Genomic DNA, 25,187 nt, shown 5'->3' with positions numbered 1-25,187 from the left:
ATAAAAACCTTCATGGAGGTAAAGTAACAGATGCTAACACTCTTTTAACGAAGCAGGAAACAGCCAAAATGAGCAGCAAGATGCTGTCATCAACAGCATCTTTAAATATTGCTGCACTAAATGTATTTCCTGCCATCTTCTGAATGCTCACCTGTATTCTGAGAGGTTAGATCTGTTAATGGAGGGAACAGTGAAAGCTCTTCAGACAACTATTTTCAAAGTTATCCAGTCCTGCAGGTCTAAAGGTTTTTACTGGGAGTATATGCCTAACATCCTTTCCACTTATCATTGGAACAGAACATATTTCACCATTGTTTAATGTAAGTACCAGCTCTTTTCCAACCCATTGGGCATAATGAGTCAAATATTTTCTCTCTTTTGAAAATTCCTGGGCTTTTTATCTCTTTCTTGTAACCACTATCAAAGATTATTGTTTGGGGTGGTTTGGGTTTTTTTTTTTTAGGGAGGGAGAGGGGAGAGGAAGTGTTGGGATTTTTTTGTTTGTTTTTTTAATACACTTTAAAAATCCATTCAATTGTTCTTAGCATTAGTAAAGATATATGTTTTACCGATAAGTACAAGTTTCCCTAACATTGTCTCAGGCTTCTCAAAACATCTGAATCTGATGTCTAATTTATGCTAGTTGGCATAAAAAACAGATATTTCATGATTAATCAGCAAACACTTTATTCCATGGCTATTCTTGAGGAAGATGCTACTATCCAATACAGGAGATGCTGAATGCTAGCTACTTCATCAAAGCCATGGAAAATGTGAGAAGCCACTGGAATCAAGAGCAGCATTCAAGTGGGTAAGCAAAGCTTAGAAAAGTACAAGTCTCTTCAATCCAGAATCTGGTATAGCATTGAGAGCACCACAAAAGCAATACTGACAAAAATAAAATTACAATAACCTTTGGAATCTGGGACTTCAGTTTGAATGGAAACAATCCTTTTACATTTTCACCACAAAAGGTAGGCAGATTTCACATATGTTCTCTTAAATGAGAAGGTGAGAACAGATCTGAAGTCCTCTAATTGTCCATGTCCTGAAGCACTGACTTTTTTTATTTTAGTTTGTCTGGCTTTGTTAGACACTGAGCAGATGATGACAATTCTTCATCATGATTAATATCAGGATTTGAGGTTTGGTCTTTTTCCACATTGCTACAAAGCCAAATATTATTTTGCAACAGTAAAGTTCAAGTCCCCATCACTCAGACCACTAGAATATTTTTTGTGGGAAAACAAAAGTTCAAGTCCTTTCTGAATCTTATTCAGAACAAGGTCTGGAAGGCATTTTTAACAGCACCACTGTTCAATGGAACCACTATCTCTGGCCTTATACATATTTCATTTCAAAGATTAAGAATGGACCACTGCAAGGATATAATTACCTTTGGAACACAGTCCATAATGGTTTTCAGATTCCAGTCTTGTTCCAATTAATACACATTTTAGAAAATACCAACCTTAAAAATAGAGTCAAGAATGCTTCAGAATTTACTGCAATGCTTGGTAAGTCCCACACTGTGAAGCCTCCTTTCCCCTCATCTGAATCTGCTTGTCTATAGCTTCCAGCCACTAGAGCTCATTGTTTTTAGTCAGACTAAAGATCCCATTATCAAGGTTTTGTTCCCTGCATTTGTACTGGTAGACCCTTGATCAAGTCATCCCCTAAACCTCATTTATAAGGCAATGCAAAGACAAAGCTTGTTAGATCTTTCACTACACTATATATTTTCTACTCTTTTAATTAGTGCCAAGGCTTTCTCTGAACTTTCCTTAATTTAGCCATATTAATGAACCACAGATTTCAAACTGGAGATACTCAGTATTCAAGTAACAAACTGACTCATGTAAAATTCAGAAAGCTGTGCCTGCTGAACACATCTCTATTTATTCCTTCAAAGTTCATTGACGTTATTTAAGACACAGAATTGGACTGGAAATTCATAGCGTTTGATGAACAACAAACTCCCCCAGTCAAACGCAGTAGTCAGTGTTTCCTGTAACCTGAAGTTACTAGGGCTGCTACTCACACAGGATAAATTGCAAATCAGGCTGTTACAATTATCACTTCCCAGAAATACATTTTTTACAATAAATACAGACAGCATTACATTTTTCCTGTACCATTCATTGCATTGAAACACATTCAGCTCTGTGCCAGCCTTGGCAGCGTAAGTGGCAGCAAACAGAATCACTGCTGAATCCTCTCCCTTATTTAACAATGCTTCAACCTTTCAATCCTCAGCAAACCATCAGTAGCTATTACATGGTTTTTTAGGACACTCCTAAGAAGCAAAGTGCCATGGAACTGAGAAAGGATGCCATGAGGAGTCCAAGAAGAATGCATCCTTTCAGCAAGGAGTCTCATTTTACACTGACAGCTTCTCACCTAAGAATTATCTACCCTTTAACACACGTAAAATCCGTGAAATGTTGCTGGTTGATTACACGAGTTTCATTTCTGAATCAAAATATGGACTACTAACTCTAATCTTCAAAGAAATCAGAGGATATTACAGTAACACTTTTAGCTTTATCAACCACTTTTTCTAATTTCATCAAAAATATATCATGCTAACTTGACATGGTCTAGCTTTCCTATAACTCATGTTGATTGGCACTAATTATACAACACTTCTTTAATTCATTATTAATTAGGTCCCTTATTATTTTGCCCAGAAGTGATGTCAAGCTGACAGACATGTAATTATCCAGGTCATGCCTTTTACCCCCTTTGAATGCTGGCACGTTAGCCATTTTTTGTGCTCTTTCTCCACCATTTCAAAGCTTATAAAAAAATCAGCATTAATGATCCAGGATGCTCATTGGACAGCCCTGTTGAAACTCATTATCTGAGCATGCCAATTTAAAAATGGCTAAATTTAGCCAGTACTAAAGAGCAACCCCTTGAGTGCCTATTACTGGAAATTATTGCATTGACTTCCTATTATACAATTACATAATATAATACATACATCTTTTAATTTGCCAATCTTTTTACATCACTTCACAATTACACCACATCCTTCTCACATTAGACCAATACATCTGCTTGATTCTAAAGTAATTCAGTGCTCCATATTGGCCTTAGTTATGCTTACTATCAGTGTCCTGTTTTCCTTTTCCTTCAACCATTTACAATGTACATATTACTTAACTTTACAGCTCTACTAGCTGCCCACTGAATATGGAGGTAAGTCTTTAATCCATGTGGCCTAATTTAGTACTTGCTCTAAACTAACAAGTATTGTCTCTCAAAACAATGTATACCACTAGCAAGGAACACAGTAAACACTGCCAACAATGTGGATATTACAAAAGCGAACATTTCTACTGCTATTACAGCATGCTGTATTTTGTCTGATACTTGCAAGACCCTTAAATAAAAAGAGCAAGTATTAATGGCAGGTCAGAGAAGAAGAAATTTAGGGATACTATTTGTTGATTTGGAGAAGCCTTTTACAAGAGCAACTTCAGAGCACAAGCAGATGCCATACGACTGAAAAAACTTAGAAAAAGTGCTTTTGCATATTGTGCCATAGTCATAGTACTGGTTTGTGCTCTTGTAAACAGAACTTGCCTTGTAAATACACTTTAGTTAATTTTTAATTAGAGGACAGAGAGCTACCAAGTAATGTGGGGAAAAGGATGGATGGTCCTTACCTATTTTGGAAGTTTAAATACATCATGATTTTCACCAACCTTAATGTACGCAGCAATAAAGGGAAAAAAGCCTATCTGGTTTTACTAGGTAAAGGCAAGATAAAGTTGTGACCATTATCATGTGTTAGTACTTCACATTTCCATAGTGACAGAGTATAAACTGTGGTTTGTACTCTGCTAATCAGACACTGTAGTTCCAGCCTGGAATGAATTATCTATGAAGAACAAAACAGTGACTGATACAACTTAAGTCTGAAAGTTTTAATTCATACTGCTTTAGAGTCTGAATTTGCGGTCTCAGAACTGTAAAGTTGCTTTGGTACTTACCTGGTTTACTCTACCCTTACTTTGATACTGATGTATCAGCATCAAAATAAGGGTACCCTTACTTTTGATACTTTTAGTGTATCCTCACAGATCCATTTCCACATGCATCTGCTTGAGGCAACCAGCAAAGTAAAAGTTCTTGCTTTTCCCCACTTCTTTTTCCTGCAAATCAAGGGGGCCTTCCCACAGGTGGATGGCATAGTTCAAAGTGCAAGACTTCACATAAACAGTCATTCCCAAGCAGTTACACGAGCCTAGCACACAGGAAACGATAAGAAGCAAAGTCTGAAGTCTCCCTATGGAGATCACCGGAGCGAAGTAGAGGCCTTTGTTTCACTGGTGTCACCAGCTTCACACAGCACAAGTACTTCAGGGAGAACATCCAAGAACAGCATTCCATAGTTCAAACCAGTGGGATGGGATTTGTCTGGGTCCTCAGCAGATGCCATGCCAATTTAAACATTGTTAATTTATTATGAGCAGCAGTGATCCAAGCAGATATATTATTCATTGGAACATCAAAGGTCCAAGGAAGGGGACCGCATACAATTATTTGTTTCAGGTCTCTTTGCAGAGATGATTGCACCATGAGAGAATTCTGCCAGCCAAGACACCCTACAAACTGGTAGAGAGCCAGACTAAAATGCAACCAGATTTATGCTTCAAGACAGACACTGCTAGCTCAAGCATGAGACTTACAAGAAGACTGTTCATAACATCCCATTTATGCTCAGTTGACAGATACTTTGCATAAAGTCAGATTGCAAATTACTGACTTTCATGGAAGGATCTGCTGGCATCTTTGTATGTGCTCAGGTGCTACTCAAAACACAACATATTAACTTGGCTGCTGCACTAACATTACAAAATTACAACCTTCATAACAGACCCTGCCCTTATTGAAAGTCAGTACTCAGTAACCTACAATGCACAACAACACATAACTCTAACTAGTACTTCCTAAATCTAGGTCATTACAAGGAATAAATTGAAGGCCAGATGATCACTGAAACCAGCAGTAATGGAAAGGAGAAAAAGTGAGGGAAGGAGGAATAAGGGGAAGAGACAGAGAGGTGAAGCTTTTACAGGTGGAGTGAATGAAAAAAGAGGAGGGGTGTCCATGCAATTACTCGCATGGAGTATGGCCTCTAAACACGTGACTTCTACAGAGAGAACCATTCAGACCTTGCTTTAAGCCTGAGTTGGTACAATTTCGTCTATAAATTGACACAAGCAAGTTAAGCAGCTTTATGCCCACATGATTTGGTTCAACTTGATACAACCACATCAATCTAACTACTTAAACAGCAGGTTTAGAATCCTACCCTGTTAAACTTTAGAGAAGCAGCAATTACTCCCTGGGGCCATGTTCCATCACCAGCATTTAAAAAAAAAAGGTAATTTACTAACAACAGACTGAAATGCTTTGTGGAGCAAAGACCAAACCAAACTCAGACCCTTCTGCTGCAGACAGAGGCCCTGTTTGAAAGTCATGCTCACATGACAGAATGCTACCTAAGTGAAATTAAGCAAGTAGGTAAATACGTCCCTCAACTTGCCTCACACAGCCTAGGTGGATGCTCACAATGTCAAGTTACCTGTATTAAAGGAGCAGAAGCTACCACCTGTAATGGAGCAATGCCTACTTTGAGTCTGGCAAGTCCCAGTTCCTACAGAGGTTTCAAGGGTGTGAATCCCAAGCAGAACCAGATACACTCTCACCCCCCCAAAATGAAGGGCAAATGGTTATGTCCTCACTTTTCACACGTGCCAGCTCAGGTAGTTCTCCAGCTCACACTGATTACCATTCCAGGCACTGGTGGTTTCCTTTAAACAAGTAGCAAGAGCAGCTGCTTAATTCAGGGCTGACAATCTTGCTTCCAGGAGCGAGTGTTGTAATGCTGAGTATCGTAATATCTTTGCACTTCCATTTGTGAACCTAGCTATAGATACTGGGCCATGAACCAATTAAGAGTGTCACATAGTGACAAAAGACAAAGACCTAGGATAATTAATCACCCAGTAAACAGTTACAGCCCATTCAGTGTTGAAAAGAATACATATCTATCCAGTACAAACTAAACCTGTCTGCAGGCAAACACCACTACCAAGCCTGCAAGAAGTCTGCCAAACATGAAAACTAAATTAAGTACAAAGCAGATATTGTAATACCATTCAGCTCTCAAATACTTGACAAGCTGGGTTTTAAAAATATACAGAGTGGACCTTCCATAGTTAAGATAAACACAAATCTTGGCTTTCTAAATGTATTTTTTATTTATGGTTGAACGTTAACACCTGAACAGAAATCTGCAAGCACACAGGGATAATCTTTCAATGATGTTTCTGTTTAAACTGAAGTCCACAGTAGCCACATGTTCCAGTCTTTGTCTCTTTGTCCTGCAAAAAGATAAAAATACAACAGCTGCTAGTTTCACTTTAAAAAACTTTTACGAAATTACAATTTTTCTCTTATTTATTTGTGCCATCTTAAAACCGATATATATAGCCAAAGTACAGAGTTTAATCTTATTTGAAACACTGGAAGCAAAGATGATGGTATGAGGTTCATGCTTTATTTCTGTATCCTATGCAGCTTGCCTTATGCCAGACTTTCAACTACCAGGCCTAATTTCATCAATATAAGTTAAAAGTCAAACCAAGTGATATCTCTTCAGCAATACAAGATCCTTTACCAAACTGGACATCTTAAGCCAGTTCAGTCATATCTGTTCCAATGTTCTGAAAAGATCATTTCACAATTATTTTAATACAGAATAGGATTTGGCACTTCCTAGACAGGAATTTCAGTCAGTAACAGAGTTAGTTGTAGGAAGGAGAAAATTTCAGTAGGAATCCATGAGAAATGCTGAAAGAAAGTGCTTTCTAGAAAAGGAGCAATTACTGCTGTATAAAATTTCATTATTTTCTCAAAAAGATACATGTATTTTTTTAGAATTTTGAAGAGTGACTGACTTGAAGCTGTCATTGAAGTCTTTCCTAACATGACAAAACACAATACAGTTAAATACTCAGGGATCTTCTGTTATTTAGCAACAGAACTACTTCCAGTCACGAAACAAAGTTAAACTCATGGTTCCCCTTAATAAAGGATTAGAATTGAAAAATCCAAACTCCCCTCCATTCCCAAAAGCCTGGATTTCAGTTGTTAGGAGTAGGGAAAAGTAGCTAATCTAATACCATTTGGTTTGCAGACTTTACTTTTCAATAACTAAATCACAGACAAATTGTAATTTGATTGTAAACACAAAAAAGGTCTCAAAATCCACAAAATATAAAGAATTCTTCAAGAGCTTAGCACAAGTGAAACAAATCATCATAAAGATCAGGAGTGTGCTGCAGAAGTTAAGGTTGATGTCCTTCCTAAGTGTCACAAAACATTTGACCTTGAATAATGTAAAATGAATTACTACAAAGTTCTTACTGTGTTCAAAATAAAAATGCTTATGATTCTAGTTAGAAGTCACAACAACACTGACACGAGAGGACACCAGCTCTTCCCCACCATTCTTTCAGGCATTAGGGAATGTCAAAGTTTTGGAGAGCAAGCAAAGACTTTAAGCATCTGCAATCAGGGTCTACCTGAGAACAGTACCCAAGCAACAGCTGGATCAACTAAGGTTATAGGACAGTAGCTTCAATATTTTTACTCTCGAGAACAAGAATACACTGGAAATTATCAGTAATGTCAATAGGAGGGTAAGACAACATTTATTCTTCATTCTCTGGCCATGATTGAAATATTCAGTCTTCAGAACTACCAAGATTCCCACAAACTGAAAGAGGGGTTGGTTTTTTTGGTTTGCCTCCTTTTTTCCCCTGGAACTTGCAAGATTGAAAATAAACTGCATATTCCTAAGAATACTGCAAATGTATGGTCAAACTACATGGTGGCACTTAAATAATTAGAGTAAGAGTTCCAAAATGCAGCAAGGAGCAAGGATGTTAATTTTTGCTCTCAGTGGTTGCTCTTACTACTTCACCTGATTTTTTAAAAAATACTGTCCTACTAAACAAACCAAAATTTCAAAAAGGAATTTCTGTAAATTCAAATGGAAGCCCTCTAATTCTTCTGATTTATATCAGGCACCAAATCAAATGAGCACCTCAGGTGGTTACTCCTTTTATTTTGTTAAACTAACATTCCAAAAACTAGATTATCTTACAAAAAAAGAATGTACAGGCAAAACATGCTATATGCAGAATAATGACATTACCAAGTTTATGTATACTTTAGGATGTCCCAAAGCTCCACCACCACCATCGCAGGATATCACTCTGCTTTCAACTTGACTCACAGGCTGCTCTGCTATCAAATCAATTGCAAAATTCTTGTTCACCTGTAAGAAAAAGAGGGAAGCTTTCAGATACCATTCCCACTCAAACAGAAAGCAACTGCTATTTGCTGCCTCCCGAGGCAGTTCCGCTGCAGCCATTTTGTGAAGTTCCTGCTTAGGTTTCTTCCCAACTCCTCCACCAACTCTTAGGCTCTGCTATAAGACAGATCAATGAACTATACACTAAACTCTGCAAAACTAACCACTTTCCCCTGAAATACAGGCCACATCAGTGCTCAGGTTTCAGCAGATTCAGCAGCGAGGTGAGCAGGAACAAGTAGACAAGAACAGAAGATATTTAACCAACACTGCATTCTGCTTTAGTGACTACATGATAAAATTGCAGAAGAATCTCTGCTGATAAACTCAAAAATAATAGTGAGACAAGTAAGGTCAGGCATGAGATAAAACAACTGCTGGTAATTTAGAGCCTCTAGCCATATAACTTTTTCTATCACTGCACAGGAATCTCATGAAAACATGAATGTGGTGCATAACAACAGTCAGAAAGACAAATTGTTCAGCACAGAAAAAAACGAAAAACCTCTAAATGCTACTACTCCACTCTGTAAATCCATCATGCACACTTTCTGAATCTGCACATCACTGACAAGCAGGACTTCTTCCTAGAGCACACCTGCATGGCCAAGAAAACATATCCACGTCTGGACAGGCTGGTGACACAGCAGGTTGTCCCTCAGCTGGACCTACAGCACTCCAATACTTTCCAAGTCTGCACTGAGCAGACAACTACTGCTACAATTCAGGGGAAAGTACTCCAGGAGGGGCCACCTTTTTCAAAGGCCACGTTACACACACAAGTATCAAATACTATGCACACCCAAAGGAGGCACTATCTACTGCTCTCTATGTTTAAGGTTCATAAACATGCTGGTATTTGAATAAAGACGAGATTCTTGGGAAAAAGACAGCCACACACTCATTACATAAATCCCTAGGAACTACAGTGGTGTTTTTATATAATCCTGCTACATAACACCTTAGCATCTTTCACAAAGCCTCTCTCATTAAGTCTCCCCAAAATCTGCGTTTTTTGGTACAGTAATGGAAAATTCAGATTTGCCAACTAAGAATTTGTCCTTAACAAAAGAAGAGGATAGCTAAAAAAAGTTAACAAAAAATTAGGTTTCGGTATTGAAAGAAATTGGCAACATCAAGAACCTCACTGTCTGGGGCCTGCATCCACAAGTCATGTAATTTCTGCCAAAGAGCAAGGACTTTTACTGCTGCTTCTAATAATGCTCAAAATTGTGCATCCTTCATTTCGTGCTACAGGAGGAGGGAGATAAAATCTTGATACACCTTTGCTTCAAGATTAGAAGCAAGAACTCCACTCATCTCAACATTTCTTAACCACAAAAGGTACTTACGTGAAGAAAGGGAAGCAAAAACTTCCCATCCACTGTATACCTAAGACCTGTCTGTGGTTCAGCCTACCAAACAAGAGACAGTCTAGGAATTCACTGGAAAAAAATGCCATAAAAAACAAAAGAAACAAAAAAACCAAGTGGCTGCAGTTACAACATACCCCTTCAACTAAAGCACAGCAGTACTTAGCATGAAGGGGCTGATTCCCTCAGCACATCCAGATGTGTCTTGCTCCAAGCATAAATCAATGGGCTATTTTTTTCCTGCCACAGTGCCAGTTTGACAATTTCGTTTCTTCCTCTTCCCACCTATCCGCCTGTGCCAGTACATGGTCTGGGACACCAAACAGATAAAACCAAACTTGGATTTGATCCAGGTCCAAAGATCTACAGGGAAGGCACTGAGGCGAGTCTTCCTCACATCTTCAGCTGCTGCACCAGCCCAATGAAAGGGTAGAGCTGAAGAGGGAATGGCAGTGTTGAAATAGGTCCTGCTCTACCTCAGGGATTACAGAAGGGCAGGATGACCTGGTTGGACTGTGGCAGATGCAGTTTAGCAGTTGTCATGCTCAGTTTCCTCACAGCTTCTTGCTTTAGGCCCTTGCCAGAGAGCACTAACCCATGGTTCTCCACAGAGAACAATGATTTTAGCTAAAACACATGGATTTCACTAACAACTAGGCTGGCAGAAGCGAGGGGACAATAAGCACATGCTCTAGGCCATGTCCCTGGCCAAGTGAAGCACGCAGGCCCAGACACCCTGACTGGGGGAGTCCAGAAGTTGCATCCCCAGACAGGAAAGCTGCCATGGCTGGACTGGGCTGATCCCAAGCAGGACTCAACCACCTGGACCACACTGAAGGCAAAGGGAAGATGTGACTGAGAAAGAACAGTCACCAGGAGAGCTTTTGCTTCAGAAACAAGGCAACATTCAGACTACAGACACAGCTGTCAACCCTAATATTGGCAGCTGAAACACACTGTCACATAATGGCAAAGCCCCTAGAGAGAGATCCTATTAATAGACACACATCTTTCAAAGTATTTAACATGCAAATTTTGTCCCAATTTCACCATTAAAACTTAGCGTTAAACCATGCTCAGCAGACTTAGAGCTTGGCTTTTGCTAGAGAAGGAAGAAGTGGGCTGAACTGAAAACCCTGGGTGTTCCACGCCACATGGAGTCTGAAATTACCTGATGGCAAAGCACATTGGAGTGACCACTGCCCCGTGGAGAATTAGGCTTAAGGAGCATTTCCTACAAAGTAAGATAAGTAGCAGAGATGCAGGCAGTACACTTGGGAGAGACCTACTTTGCCAACTATCCTCCCTGAAGTAAGCTAATTCAGCATTTTAAGTGACATTTTCATTTAATTATTTCATGTGTAGAATCCCCATTTTTGTCACACAGCGTGAGTTAAATTGTACCCGTCACACAGTGAGGTAAACTCAACATGAAAACTCGGAAATCAGTGTAATTAGTTCAGGTTAATTTAGGAAGAGAATAATTATATGCAACTACATTAAAAATCTACCACACCTTATATTTAATGTCTCTGCTACACATAAACATTTACATCATTAAGGCACTATTCAAAGGCTCAGGCATTGAGGAATACAATTTAGCTGACACAGTTCTCTTTCTATCCCAAAGACCAGCAGATCCCTCATGGAGCTGTGCTGCTTGATCATTACAGAAAACCTCAGTGCTAAAAGACTTACCAAGAGAGTGGATATGTGAAATTTTAAGCAGCAGCAACAGGGCCACCTTCACAGCACTGCACTTGGATGATGCTGGCATTACTAGACTTTGCATTTGAGGCTTCATTATTTCAGAATGCTCTACGTTTTACTTTTATTTGTTACACCACTTGCAGCAAATGCTTCTCAGGCTCATTAAAAATTCAGTTTGGTAAAGATCGGAATTTTAATGACACAGAAGCAAATTAAGCTTCAAAACACATATGTAAACAGATATATAAACAAATTAACAATTCAGCAGAGTATTTAATTACGTAATTTTTCTCAATGTTAATGCACTAAAAACATACTAAAAATTTATTAAAACACATGCTTGAAACAAAAACTATTCCAAGTTATGCTCAAATGCCTACAACTCTAACAACAAATGCAAGCACTTAACAGATGTAGAGCAAGTTGAGTTTTCCAAGTCTATCAAAAGCAGGGAAGTAGACAAAAGCTACTATAAACTGCCTTAAAAAAATTTTCACTGTAGTGACAAAAAAAGCCCCACTGAAACCCACAATCCAAAGCAGTTTGGATTTGGTAGGGGTTTTTCGGTTTTGGTTGGTTGGTTGATTGGTTTTGGTTGTAGGGTTTGGTTTTAGTTATTTTCTTGGTTGTTGGGGTTTTTTTAATGACAATGAGATTGAAAACACTTCTATCAGGTACAAAGAAAAAAAAAAAAACACAAACTATCCCTTCCCCCATGAGAAAAAGTAGAATGAGTTACCTCCTTTTGTCGTCCAACAAATCTAACTCTTCTGTAATCCTTCTCGTCATATACCTAGAGTGTAAAATAAACTTGATCTTATTTAAAGAGCAGCAACTATAAACATAGACTTAGAAAATAGATAGCTTGAACTGTTTACTTAGTTTCAAACATTATCACCTTACAAGCATGTAGCATACAGAAGTAGCTTTCATTTCTCTCACACAAGAAAATAAATTCCACGTTGGAAAGCAGAAAAGAAAAAGAAACTGGTGGTGTGGGGGGTGGCATGAAAGCCAGTAAACAGAAACCTTAGCTCTGATTGCAGAGGTGAACATAGACGTGTTACTTAAAATGCTATTCCTTGATCTCACACTGATACCTGTCAGGTGGGAAATTCAGGTTTTGTATTTATTTCTATTCAGGTAAATAACCACAGTGCGAGCTTTCCCAGGTTAGCTCCACCAGCCATCCTGTCTCACATCTCTTCAAGGCACCACACGAGCCTCCCTCGCCCTCATGCTCAGCTTCTCCATTGCAAAAGAGGCACCGTAGAGTTACAAGGCACTGACACAAGGGTGCCTCCGCCTGTCAACTCTTCGGCTGGGTCACAAGCCGGATTCGGAGCAGAAAGCTCAGAAATGGCCAAGGACCCCGAACCTGATTAACAGGGATTTTTTTGTTTTCTTCCGAAACCGCGCGTACCTCCTGCGTACGGATCATCCAGGAGCATGAATTTTCACTGTGCGCACTGAACGGAGACTCACAGAATAAATGAGGTTGGAAAAGACCTCTGAGATCATCAAATCCAGCCAGTGACCGAACGCCCACCGTGTCAAGTGGACCATGGCACTAAGCGCCATATCCAGCCATTTCCTAAACACCTCCAGGGACGGCGACTCCACCACATTCCAATGCCTAACCACCCTTTCTGTGAAGAAATTCCTGCTGATGTCCAACCAAAGCCTCCCCGTTACATCACATCACATCACACCACACCAGCGCGCTGCTCGCGGCCCCGGCGCGATTTCCCTGCAGGCACCGGCGGGACGCGCCCGCCGCCCTCCCCGGGCAGCGGAGGGGCGGCAGCACCGGGCCCCGCGCGCTCACCTGCCCCGTGTGCGTCACCAGCTCGCCGGTGTCGGAGGCCCGCACACCGTAGGGCCGGGCGGCGGCGGCGGCAGCCAGCCCCGGGCGGGAGAGCAGCGGGCGGCTCCGCGGCAGGAGCCAGAGGAAGGTCGCGGCGGGCGCCGCCATCTTCGCGCTGCCCACGTGACTCCCGGTCAGGCGGGCACGGCCCTCGCCCCGCCCCGGTCCCTGCGCGCGCTTCCGGCGGCGGGGCGGACACGTGGCCGCGGGCGGCGATCGGCGCCTTCCGTGAGGCCGCGGGCGGTGAGGGGTGAGGTGAGTGGGCGGCGGGGCGGGTGTCCTCAGCGGGGGGGGGGGGGGTGGTGGGGACGCAGCGGCGGGAGAGGAGAAGGGAAGCGGGAGTGGTGCGTGTGTCCTGACCGGCGCGCTGTCCCCGCAGGGCGCCGAGCATGCTCTCCCTCCTGCTCAGGGCCGCCGCCGCGGCCGCCCCGCTGCGCTCGCTGTGCTCGCTGGCCCCGTGGGGGCGTGCGGCGGGGCCGCCCGCGGTGTCTGGGGGCTGGGCCGCGCCGCCGTGGCGGGCGCCCCGCGGGCTGCTGGCCGTGCCGCCGCCGCCCGGGCCGCCGCTGCCGCCGCTGCTGGCCGGGCTGAAGACGAAGACGGCGCTGAGGAGGCGCTGCAAGGACTGCTATTTCGTCCGGCGGCGCGGGCGGCTCTACGTGTGCTGCAGGAGCAACCCCCGGCACAAGCAGCGCAAGGGGTAGCGCCGGCCGGGAGCCGCAGGGCGCAGAGCTGGTGCCGGGCCCCGAGCCCCCCGCTGCCGTGTCCCTGTCACCAGCTGCCCGCGGCCGCCAGGAGCTGCCTGCTGGGGACACGGATGGCAAAGTGCTGCGTGCGGCAATGTTCCATCTTAACGCACACCTAGAGCGAGGTGCGATCTTGACGGCCCGCTCCGGAACTTCAGGCCGTGGATGCGGAGAACTGAAGTGGGAAATAACAGCCTTCAGGACCTCTTGTCATCTTAGTCGTGAAGCCTTAAAATCACCGCACTGCTAAATTAGTAAGGGTGAAGCTGGATCACTGGACTCTGAGGTGCATTTGAGTTTAATTAAAGCAAAATGAAAATAAACTCCATTGATGTTCATTATTACAATATACTGTGGGTTTTTTCTTAAACACTCCTCTGCCCCCCAAGATGTTGATAACAGAGCCAAGAGTTTTAAACTCAGGTGGACTCTTGAGTACCAAATGGTATGAATCATGTTACATTGACAGATAATGTTCTAGCTTTTGGCTTGGTTCATAGGTGAGGTAGCAATTTTTTTTAAACTGTTGAGTCATAGCTGACATAATCCCCAGTAGCTTCAGTAATGCCAGTGTAAACCCTTGCTGCTTATCATTGGGTTTTGAAGGGTGATGGTGGTATTTTAACCAGTATAAAGTTATAAACACTTTTTAAGGTTTTAGTGTCTTAAGTCCTCACTTAATGATATATTGACCATTCACAGTGTTCACAGCCTTATCTTCCCTACAGAAGTCTTCTCTTGACACTGTACCTGCTATTCTACAGTTTCCCAAATCTGAACCCAAAGAACCAAGGAATCGTGACCTTTTGGGTGGAGATTGTAAACCATTTTGGGTAGAGTCTACATAAAGAAGATCAAAATAGCAATTTCAGATTCCATCTAACTTAAGATTCTGCAAAGCTTTAGGCTTGCTCTCATAGATTGGTTAGGCTTAAGAATATTCTTTTTTTCTTGTGAACCTTGAAACAATTCTCCTAACAGGTGTGGAGTGAATGACTGAGAGCAGTAATGCCTCGGAGGTCATATGGCCAAGCATAATGTTGAATGCAAACTAGTGGATTGGCACCCATTAATTAATTAGAGCCAAAATTGCTTCAGTCCCCAGTGGTGCTTCTTACGCTTCTCTGAGGAACATGGCTCTGCTAGAGGCAGGAGCGTTTGATCTTCCTCTGAACTGCAAGTTCTTAGCAAATGGTACCAAACTAAACTTTTGGACAACTGTCCTGTTATAGCTACAAGTTTGCCAGAGTACTGTGAGTACCTTTCTTGAAAGGTGAAATTGGCTGAGCACTGTGTTTGAAGTTGCTGTAACATTGAACAGTATGATGACTTGAAGGCCTTTTCTGCCCAGTTACAATTCCACAACTTTACAATTGCAGTAACTTTTATAATTAATACATTTTTACTCGGTGCTTGTAGACAATGCGAATCTAAACCTGGAAAGCTGTGGCTAAGCAGAGGCAATAATTATTGACTGGTTTTCCATATGTTGGGTGGTTTATCTTTTCTCTTATCACTGGGAATGTGGGTTTGGAGAGAGAGAGGAGCAGGTTAGTTAACATATGCATCCATCTTAGGGGGGGTTCAAACGAATTCATGGCAATGAGGGGAGAGAGAAAGGGCTAGCTTCATCTAACTAAAGAGGGACAGATTGAATCAAAATGTGTAAGGCTACTCAAAGAACCTTGAAGTAGTGTAAAACTTGCTGTACTTCAAAAGGTTTGATTGAAATTTGGACACTCATGAAAGAGAGCAACTGTTTTCTAAACACCCGCAGCTTGTGCATGAAAATAAAATGTAAGCACAGAAATTTCTTGGAAATATTTTACACCTTTAACATGCCTTGACAGTTAAACATGTTAATCAGTTTAATCTTAGGAACTGAAGATTTTAAAAGCTCTGATTCTCAGTGTTAGTGGTACACATTCCTAGGTGTGTGTTTTGTTCCAGCAGAAGAAAAGGCCTGTGTGCTGTGAACCTCTGTGATACCTTGTGAGGTTAACTATTGGTACACCTGTAAGGTAAACAGTGTATTTATGTCCAGAAAAAAACAGTGATTTCCAGCCCTACCCGCTTTTCTGGTGGATAATAAGGACTGAGCTGTGGATTAGACATGAAATGAAGTGAGAGTCTGTTGGTTGGTTGGGTTTTTTAGGAAAGACAGTTGTCAGCTGGTCTTAGTGCCTCTCAAATAGTTCATCCAGCCCCTTGGTTCTGTCAGGAAAAGGCAGCTCACTGGTACAAGACAAATTGTGCTGGTGGGTCACTGGGGAGCAATTCAAACCAGGGCTCTCTTGCCAAGAGCAGTGTCAGATGGTTAAGAGAGACCTGCAAGTGTGAGTTGCCAGGGTGAGGAGCTGCAGTCTGGCCAGACTTTCTGAATTCAGCAATGTGTAGGACCCTAGGACAAGTTCACTCTGCCAGGCTGGTGTCAAATACAGTCTACACTCAGAAAATGAGTGAAATTTAGGGCTAGGATTACTGTGCAGCAGAGGGAGGTACAAATTACTGTTTTCATCTCCCCCTTTAGCCTAAGACAAGTTTTTATACAATGCTGACTGAGCAGCTTGTTTCAACAACTTACAATGAGGAAAAATTTTTTCCTTATTAAACCCTTCGGATGTAGGGCTACTGGTCAGAAACTTGAGATTGAAGTAATTTGAACTCAAATGTTTATCATGGCTGTAAACAATTCATATGTCATTGTCTGAACAGTCAGTTTGTGGTACCTGGGGTGGAGTATTCAAAAGAATGGAGCATTCATGGTCATCACTGAAACAGCATATTTGGTTGTGCTTAATAGATTTTGGAAAGAGGATTATAGGATTAGAAACTAGAAGGCTCTGAATTGTAATTGTACTCTGCTATTGACTTGCTGTATAATCTTGAAAAGGTAATTTTGCCTTTGTCTCAATTTTTCCATCTGTTAGGCAGGAGTACTGGTATCACACACTTGTAAGTACCATTTTTTAGTTGACATCTACAAACTGTTAAGAGAGGTGTTCTAAAAAAAATCAGATTCTATAGCTTTCTGTAATTTGACTGACTTGAGGAAGGTGACTATAGCTGGGGGTGATGCATGTTTGTTTTAGGTTTGTTTACAGCACCTGCAAAATGAGCAGGTGAAATAATGTCAGCCAGTAGCCTCATGGTTGGTAGCTAAGGGTTCACAGCCTTCATTACAGACCTTCTGAATGTTGTGCTACCTAAACAGCTGTTGGCAAAGGATAGGGTACACAACAACTACTTAAGTTACCCAGGCCAAAAATTTAGTCCTGAAATACTAAAAATACCAATTCCTTAATTATATGCATTTTCTTTTTTATTTCTCCCTCCTGAAGCTGAAAGGGAGGGGAATGATAAGAAGAGCGCAGCGAGAACATAAAATGGTTTAGGGGGGAAAATAGTACCCAATAACACAGGTAGAAGAATTCCTACAGTGAAAACTGAAATAAGGCTCAGGCTCCAATTACATTTTCAGTTTTTGGTTTCCTAATTCTTACATGTCTAGGTTACCCCCTCCAGAAAATCTTCATTCTTCTTTAAATCCCCACAGTGGAGTGGGAACGTGACAACTGATGGCTCCTGTGACTGTCTCCATTGTACAATTATGAAAATCATTTGCAATTGTGAGCGACTGAACTTGCTTAACTCCTTAGAACTGTTCTAGGGAATGAGATTGTCAGATTCCTGATATGCCAACAGGTAGAGATGTATTTAGGTCAACTGGAGGATAAATCTTAGAGCTCATGTATATTAATGACTGTCAGACTTTGTCTGTGGTTGTGTGTATGGGAATTACAGTATTGGTTGCTGAATTCAGGACAATAGCTCTTCAAAAATGACAGGTGAGGGAGAAGTCTTTAGGAATTACAGTACCGAGAAGCCGTGTCTGCTCGGATGGAGGCAGTACACCCTGAGGTTAGCTGACTGACGGGTGACTGTTCCAGATTCTGACACCACCACAGTCTCCCACACTCAGTTAAAATAACAGCTATTTTTGAGTTATGTAGACACAATATTGTTCTTCCAATTATTTCATTAAAAAAAAGAAAAGCACCAGAAAGTGATATTTCAGAGCAATTGCTAATGCTTTTCCCGAGTATTAACAATTGGAATTTTTTCTTTATTTGTAGAGGTGAAGTAGGTGAAATTAAACAAAAAAATATAAATAAAAATAAAAAGCAAAAATGTAAATGCTCTTAAACAATGGAAAAGAAAGTGAGAAGCCGGGCTGCTTTCTCCTCTTTGTTTAACAGTGCAGACACAACATGCTACTGCAGGCACTGTTCAGAGCATCTTCTATGTAACGCCAAGGTCTTCCTGTGGTTTCAGTGAGCTCCGTGCACTAAGGAGGTTTCGTTACCAAAGCTGGTTTATGTTTATCGGCAGCATCACCATATTGCAAAGTTCTGAATCAGCAAGGGTGGACACACCCTTGATATACACAGCTGAAAACTATCAAATTATTTTTAAAACTGAAGTTATGGATAAAGCAATCCCACTCAGTTTAATAAAACTGATTATACATTTAAATGCTTGCATTCTTTCTATTACAGCTCACCAGATTATTAATTTGGATCTTGAAATCCACACCTATGAGGGGGCATGCCCTCACCTGTCCAGTCTCCTCTGCTTTCCAGGACTGAATTTAGCTTCCTGTAGGAATAGGTGAACTGCCCATGAAGCTGTTATTGAACTGTCACACTTTACAGCCCAGTTTATTTAGGTAAGTGGTGGTGTTTTACTTCTATACCTCTGGGAGATAAACTGCAGCAGTTTCGTTATTGCTCCGTATCCCACTTGCAGTGGAGGCAGCAATCTTTATAAGAGCTTCATCACAGTGAAGACACTGAACCTGATCTAAAAATGATGAAAGTTGGTACAGAGAGAATATTGGCACCCAAGATGAAGCTGTCACTTGCTAGAGTTATCCACCTGCCTCCAGAAATGAAAAATTCGCTATTTCGCCTAGAAGTTTGTGCATCAGACTTTGAAATCTGTTGTCTGTAAATATGAATAAAGTGTTGAAAACAAGCAGCATTTTCAAGAAGCCACCTGTGCTCATATGCCACATTGTGCAAAAAGGAATAAAAAGTGAACTTTGTGAAGTCATTTGATCTAAAATAGATTGATTCCATTTAGTGGTTAAAAGTAAGCAAAAAAACAGGCAGGGAGTAATGCAAGCCTCTCCGTTGTACATGATTAAAGATTGGTAATGAGGAGAAGACTTGGAGCAAGAAGTGCCAGAGTTTACACAGTTTTAAAAGGGACTCGTACTAGGAGGCTAGTATTTTAAAAGCAGTGACTGGGATTTCTAAAACAGGTCACTTTCATAGGATCTTCAGGCTTTAGATAAGAACTTTTGCCTCTAGGTTGTGTGCCACATACTTCGGTTTTGCTTTGAACGCTCATCTAGCTATTAAATAACAAGTTGGTTTTATGTTGTCTGGTCATTCATCCTGATCACCAATTGCGTAGTCACAGAAAAAAGAACTTATTTGATGTATTTAAGTGAGTGAAAATACAGTAAATATGAAATGGTAACCTGGGACTTAACCTGTAGGCTGAAGAATTCTGTTCTACCAGAGGTAGGACATGGAATCTAAAACACAGCTGCAGCCAGAGACCACAGCTCTGGAGTTGGGTAGATGAGTAGTGGATAGATGAGCAGCCAGTCACACAACTATGTTACAAAATAGTGTCACTTCACTGGAAAAAAGGTGAGCTTGTTTGCTTTAATTTGCAGTTACCAAATTTTGTTGAGCTTTTCATTCTTAGATTCCTGTATTTTTCCTTCAAAAGGCAGTCACTAAATTTGAGTCACCCTTTCAACCTTTTGTTAAGATAATCAGATTAGTAATCTTTCTCAGTATAAAATGTTTTGTCTAACCTTTGGATATTTCTGTTCCCTGTACCCTCCTCTCATTTCTTTTTAAAATATGGACACAGGAACTATAGGTAGAATCTACCTTAATGATGCTGAGCACTGAGGTTAAAGTGCTCCTGAATTTTGTTCTCAGTAATCTGATTCCTTCATTGGAAGATCACATCATTGCTATGGATTTCTGTAAAGAATTTGTTTGCTGTCTGGTTTTTATGACCTGTAAAGGGTTTACATTGCTTAACACTTCTCCTGTGCTTGACACAGCTCTCTTCTGCAGGTGTAGCTGCGATGTCTCATTTCTAGATGTATGACTTTGCATTTGAAGGTAACAAAATGAAAATGTTTTCAGTAGATTCAGTGTGTTAAGCAGCATGAACTTCTCCCCATTGCTCCATTATCATTATTACTACTTTGCTGATTTTTTTTACCCTGAATTTATCAGTGTTTGATCTATATCACACCTGAATCACTAATTAAAAAAACAGGGTATGTACCACTTCTCTAAATATCCCTGAAACCACAGTGAAAGACATTCACATTTCATGGTGATTCCCATTTGCAGTTGTGTTTTGACATGTTACTCAAGCAGCTGTGAATTCATGTACATATACTAGGATTTTTTTTTTTTTTTTTTTTTAGTTTTGATTCATAAGGCATATCATGAGTCTGTTTGAACCACTTTGGTTTTTGCTCCTGCGTCTTGTTCACTTGATCATCTGCCCTGCATCAGTGACAGAGAGTTTCCAGGATGCTTTCTTCAGACAAAATCCAGACTCAGAAACAGTTCAGTGTCTAGACTAGTGTAGCTAGTCATACTCTTACATAGAGTATGGCTGGTTCCTTCAGGCCATCCCAGGTGTCCAGTACTACTCCAGCTGGCCTTGCTGTCTCACATTGCTTCATATGATGGCCCTCTGCACACAGCATACATTCTCAGCATTATCCAAAAAAGCACAAACGTGCAAGACTGCAAATCACCCATCTCATTGTCTTGGGCACCTTGAAAAAAGTGCTGTTTTTCAAGGAACTTAAGGTATATAATGTGTAATGTTCAAAGAATGGTCAGGAGGAAAAACAGGCAAGGAAAGACAAAAAAAATGTTATGGACGATCCTTTCTGCTGAGTTTCAGGTGCATCCCTTGATACTGCTTGAAAAAGTGAAGAGCAAAACTAAGTGGATCTCATATTAAGGCTCACAGGGAGAGGTGGTGTAGCTGGGTGCCAAGCGTGAATCAGACAGTGTCTGTGTGTGGCACGAGCAGCAGGGCAGAGAGCTGTGTTGGCAGGGCCACGAGGTGAAGGCCATTGGTGTTAAGGCCTTTGAAACATTCATCATTTAGGGTCTCCTTAACCATGACCTAGCTGTATTCTCTCCAGGCATGGAAAGGTGCTGCCTATGAGGAGTGTGGTCATAGTCAGCTCTAGGACATTTTGTCTCCAGAATGGTGATCAATGGAAAAAGTTGTGAAGGCGATGTATACACATTACTCCAACTCCCTGCTATTCTGGCAACTACTTAATATTATTTAAATAAATACATTGAATTCTGCATTGAAAATTAAGTGCCTTTTGCTAACATGACTTCAGACAATCTAGAACTTCCCTCTTCTTCCTAATCTTCTTCTAACTCCAGCTTTACATTTATTTATGACTTGTTTATACTCACACCAACATTATCTTTTTTTGTTAAACAGCACTGCTGTTCCTGGAGAATTTATCTGCTTGATACTTATTTCTAGGTAGCTCCCATGTCCTTTCTCAGTCTTTGTTTTCCTAAGCTGAACAAGTCTTTTCATGAAGCAGACTTTTGCTCCTCTCATCATCCTAATAACTCTCTTGTGTAATGTTTGAATTTGTGAGAAAGGGCTTGTAAGGAAGGTAATATATTTTATGAGATCACTGATATTGTTGGAAAAAAACAGGAAAGCTTTTGAGTAGACAAGTCATTCTCACATATGCCAAAGCTTACCAGCTTTTTTTCCAACTGTCTCAATTGTCTTTTAAAAGATATTGCCTCTGCCTACAAGCATTCCCTCTCATACATTCTTGGACATTATTGACTACACCATACACCTTTTGAGTTAATCTTTCCTGAAATATTTTATATAATTCTGTCCTCCCAAATATTTTTGGGTTTGCCAGTGTGACAGATGAATGTCTACCTCATGTTTCTTGGAAACATACCTCACCCTACATATTTTAGGATTGCCTTTAAACAACTCACTGGCCATCTGAGTGACTTCAAGGAGTAAGATGCCATGGATACATCCTCCTCAGAGCATGCCCTGTCAGAGGTCTCCCCCTAGAAGAGGGAATAAGGTGGGAGCTGGGATATGGGAAACCTGTGCAATGATTCATGCTTGTGCAAGACAGCTGGTCTAAGGGCTTGGAGAGTCCCTCAAGGACACGCAAGCTGCATTTGTAATACCATTTTGAGTGAAGAGGATTTCCTTCCCAAAAGTCTTGTTCTCAGCTCCAAATAATAGATGATCCTGCCAAAATTATATAAAAATTAGATGTCTTATAAAGATGAATGGTATGCTTTGTAGGATATCAAGTGCATTCCTCTCAAACAGTCTATTTTCAGCAATTTCATAAGAAATTTTGTGCAGGTTTGTATATGTGAGGGTTTGACTGGACTCACCAATCTTCCTCTTTTTTTAATAAACCAGCATAAAGTAGAATTTATTTACATAATGCAATGATCCATGAAGGTTACCATAACATCAAGGGACCATATTAACCGCTTGAATGAAATTCATTAGAAATTAACTACCACTTAAATTAATTTTCCCACATTCACAAGGCTGTAATGGTGGAAAAAGGAACCGTCCATCAGCATGTACTGACAGGAGAGCTGTCACTGCTTTTATTTATAGGTGAATACATTAACCCATGAAGCAGCCTTTTCTGGCAAAATCTTGAGCTTCTGTACAAATAAGCTGCTTCAGAAGACTTTTAATAAGTATCCCAGCCTCAGTTAAACAGGAACACATACTGCTTAATGCTTTTTCCACTGGCTATATGTATTGTAGCCTTTTTGTAAGCACAGTAGAAAAATTTGCTGCTAAAAAATTCAAACTTCACACTGTATGTAATGTATTTTCAATGGATAATATTATTGGTTAGATCTAGTTATAGTGATATTGTATTCTCAGTATTGGTAAAACTATACAAAAAAAAGATCATCTATTGGTTCTTCTTCTTTTATAGTTTATTACCTGGTCTGAATTTTTTAACTCTCTTGAAAGTGATTATATGTACAGGTCTCCAAACCATAGGATGAAAGTGAATGAGACTTTTACCCACGTGGGGTCTAGAAATATTTTGGGCAAATTTACTGTAGTGCATTGTGGTAATCATTCACATAAACTACAGTGGGAAAGAGCTTTGTGTAACCTGTTGGATGACCATAGTTGCCACAAAATGATACAGCATAAGGGGTGTATCTGTCTTTTATACATGTAAACATCATAGCTGAAATGATCTCAGGACAATCTCCTGTACAGTTTAATCCAAATAATTTGTTTCATGTGTGTTTATGGCTCAAAGCTAAGAGCTACCGTTTACCAATCAACAACATTTTGTATTTTAACAATGAAAGTTCAATAAGAAAGGATTGTTAGCTTTTAAAAAAACACTGCCTTATGTATGACCATTAAAATAATTAAATAAAATAAGTTTTGCATCATTTTCTGTTGGGTGCTACCTTATGTAATAAACAGTGGTGACAGAACATCAGATGAGCTTGTATGCCAGCAGTGGTGCTCACTGAAATGCTACAGTCTCACTGCTGTTGAGAAAGAGAAAATACAGAAGTGACAGTGAACCTCACAGCATTCTGAACACTTTCTTGTAAGCTCCTCCATGATTTCCCCAGCAGTGTCAAAGGAAGCTTCACCACACAGTTTCTTATATGGGGAATTTGTAGGACAAGTGGCCTTTGCAGGTATTTCTGTGAATTTACTGCTGTGTTCAGACACTTGACAGGCATAGCAACCATATGAGCTTTTTCTGGGTTACCCAAGTCCCTCAAAGGGAACTAAAGACTGTCCTGATACTCCAGTGATAAAATTGCATGCTCTTACCTTTTATGTCGTCCTCTCTGAACAGATTCTTTTCAACAGCTTCTCAGAGGTATCAAGATGTTACACGCTTAGGGCTAAAAATATAAACTCCGTAAGTGAAGAGAAAAATATTTTACAAGCTTATCCCTCCGATAGTGTATGTAGCTTTCCATTCCAATTATTTAAATATGACTATACTATGCTATTCAGCTATGCTGAATTAAAATCTTAGTGTCAGTATTACCTAAAAAGTCTATGGTTGCAGTTAGGTCAGTCTCAGCGTCAGATGTCACACATCTTAACAAAAAAAATTTGGTTGTGTTCACTTTTTTTTTTTTTACAGTTTGACTAGCTAAACTGGAAATCTGGAAGTACTTCTACCAATGTCTTGGGATGCTATTTGTTTACAATATAGATAAGTGATTCTCAGATGTTCCCACGGCAGCCTAAGGAGAGCTGGTAGCTGGAAGCGGACTAGCCACTCTCCTTGAAGAAGTAGCAACTGTCACCGGTACAAATTATGATTTATTTATTATTTAATGGATTTAGAGCATTTAAAATTGTTACAAGCACTATTTTGTCTAATTCTTCCACATTTTCTGTGGCACTGCTTTTTAGTTTGTCTGTTTTGTACACACTAATGTACACACATAATGGATAATGGGAATGAGTCAGACTAACTAGAAAATCATGCCATTTTACTTAGCTCTCATTTGGGACTACTGTTAATTTGGTTAATTGATACAATATTGACTAGGCAGTGACTCTCACTTCTGTCAACATATTTACATTTGTTAAATTCCCCTGCCTGATTCTGCTTTTCTGCTTTATTTCCTTTTAAAATTTAAACATCTTAAAAAAGGCTCTTCTCAATTAATGCATTTCATGATTGAGGTACACTGAAATTAACTTTTAGCCAATTAAATTTTTACGAGTATTTGCTATTGTCGACAGTAGTAAAAACTTCTGTTTCAGCCACATCAATAATTAATTTAGAAGCACATGCCTGAAATACTTCCCGACATGCAAAGGAGTTGTTATTCTCCCACAGCTTCCCTCACAGTCATCCTGGTGACTCCCTTGGCACTAGTACGCCATTATTTTGTTGGCAGCATTTTGATTTCTGCATGGTTATGATTAAC

General features: G+C 40.5%; 2 protein-coding genes across 3 annotated transcripts; one reads left to right on the top strand and one right to left on the bottom strand.

Moving 5' to 3' along the window:
• Positions 1-6,254: 6,254 nt before the first annotated feature.
• On the bottom strand, positions 6,255-13,494 carry NDUFS6 (NADH:ubiquinone oxidoreductase subunit S6). The gene is made up of 4 exons (XM_048289292.1): positions 13,310-13,494; positions 12,221-12,274; positions 8,240-8,362; positions 6,255-6,401 (listed from the first exon to the last, which is right to left on the bottom strand). Exons 1-4 carry the CDS (start codon positions 13,454-13,456, stop codon positions 6,336-6,338), a joined length of 390 nt encoding a protein of 129 aa, XP_048145249.1. The 5' UTR covers positions 13,457-13,494; the 3' UTR covers positions 6,255-6,335.
• Positions 13,495-13,503: 9 nt separating this feature from the next.
• Positions 13,504-23,669, top strand: MRPL36 (mitochondrial ribosomal protein L36). 2 transcript variants are annotated; one of them, XR_007200389.1, is made up of 2 exons: positions 13,504-13,603; positions 18,651-23,669. XR_007200389.1 is itself a non-coding variant. In XM_048289293.1 (2 exons), exon 2 carries the CDS (start codon positions 13,738-13,740, stop codon positions 14,047-14,049), a length of 312 nt encoding a protein of 103 aa, XP_048145250.1. In that variant the 5' UTR covers positions 13,504-13,603; positions 13,728-13,737; the 3' UTR covers positions 14,050-14,432. The 2 variants fall into 2 exon arrangements, 1 of the variants encoding a protein (XP_048145250.1); XM_048289293.1 differs by lacking the exon at positions 18,651-23,669 and adding an exon at positions 13,728-14,432.
• The last annotated feature ends 1,518 nt before the right edge of the window (positions 23,670-25,187 follow it).

This window comes from Corvus hawaiiensis, chromosome 30, assembly GCF_020740725.1.
Source record: "Corvus hawaiiensis isolate bCorHaw1 chromosome 30, bCorHaw1.pri.cur, whole genome shotgun sequence".
Lineage (NCBI taxonomy): Eukaryota > Metazoa > Chordata > Aves > Passeriformes > Corvidae > Corvus > Corvus hawaiiensis.
This window is presented reverse-complemented; position numbering and strand designations above follow the sequence as displayed.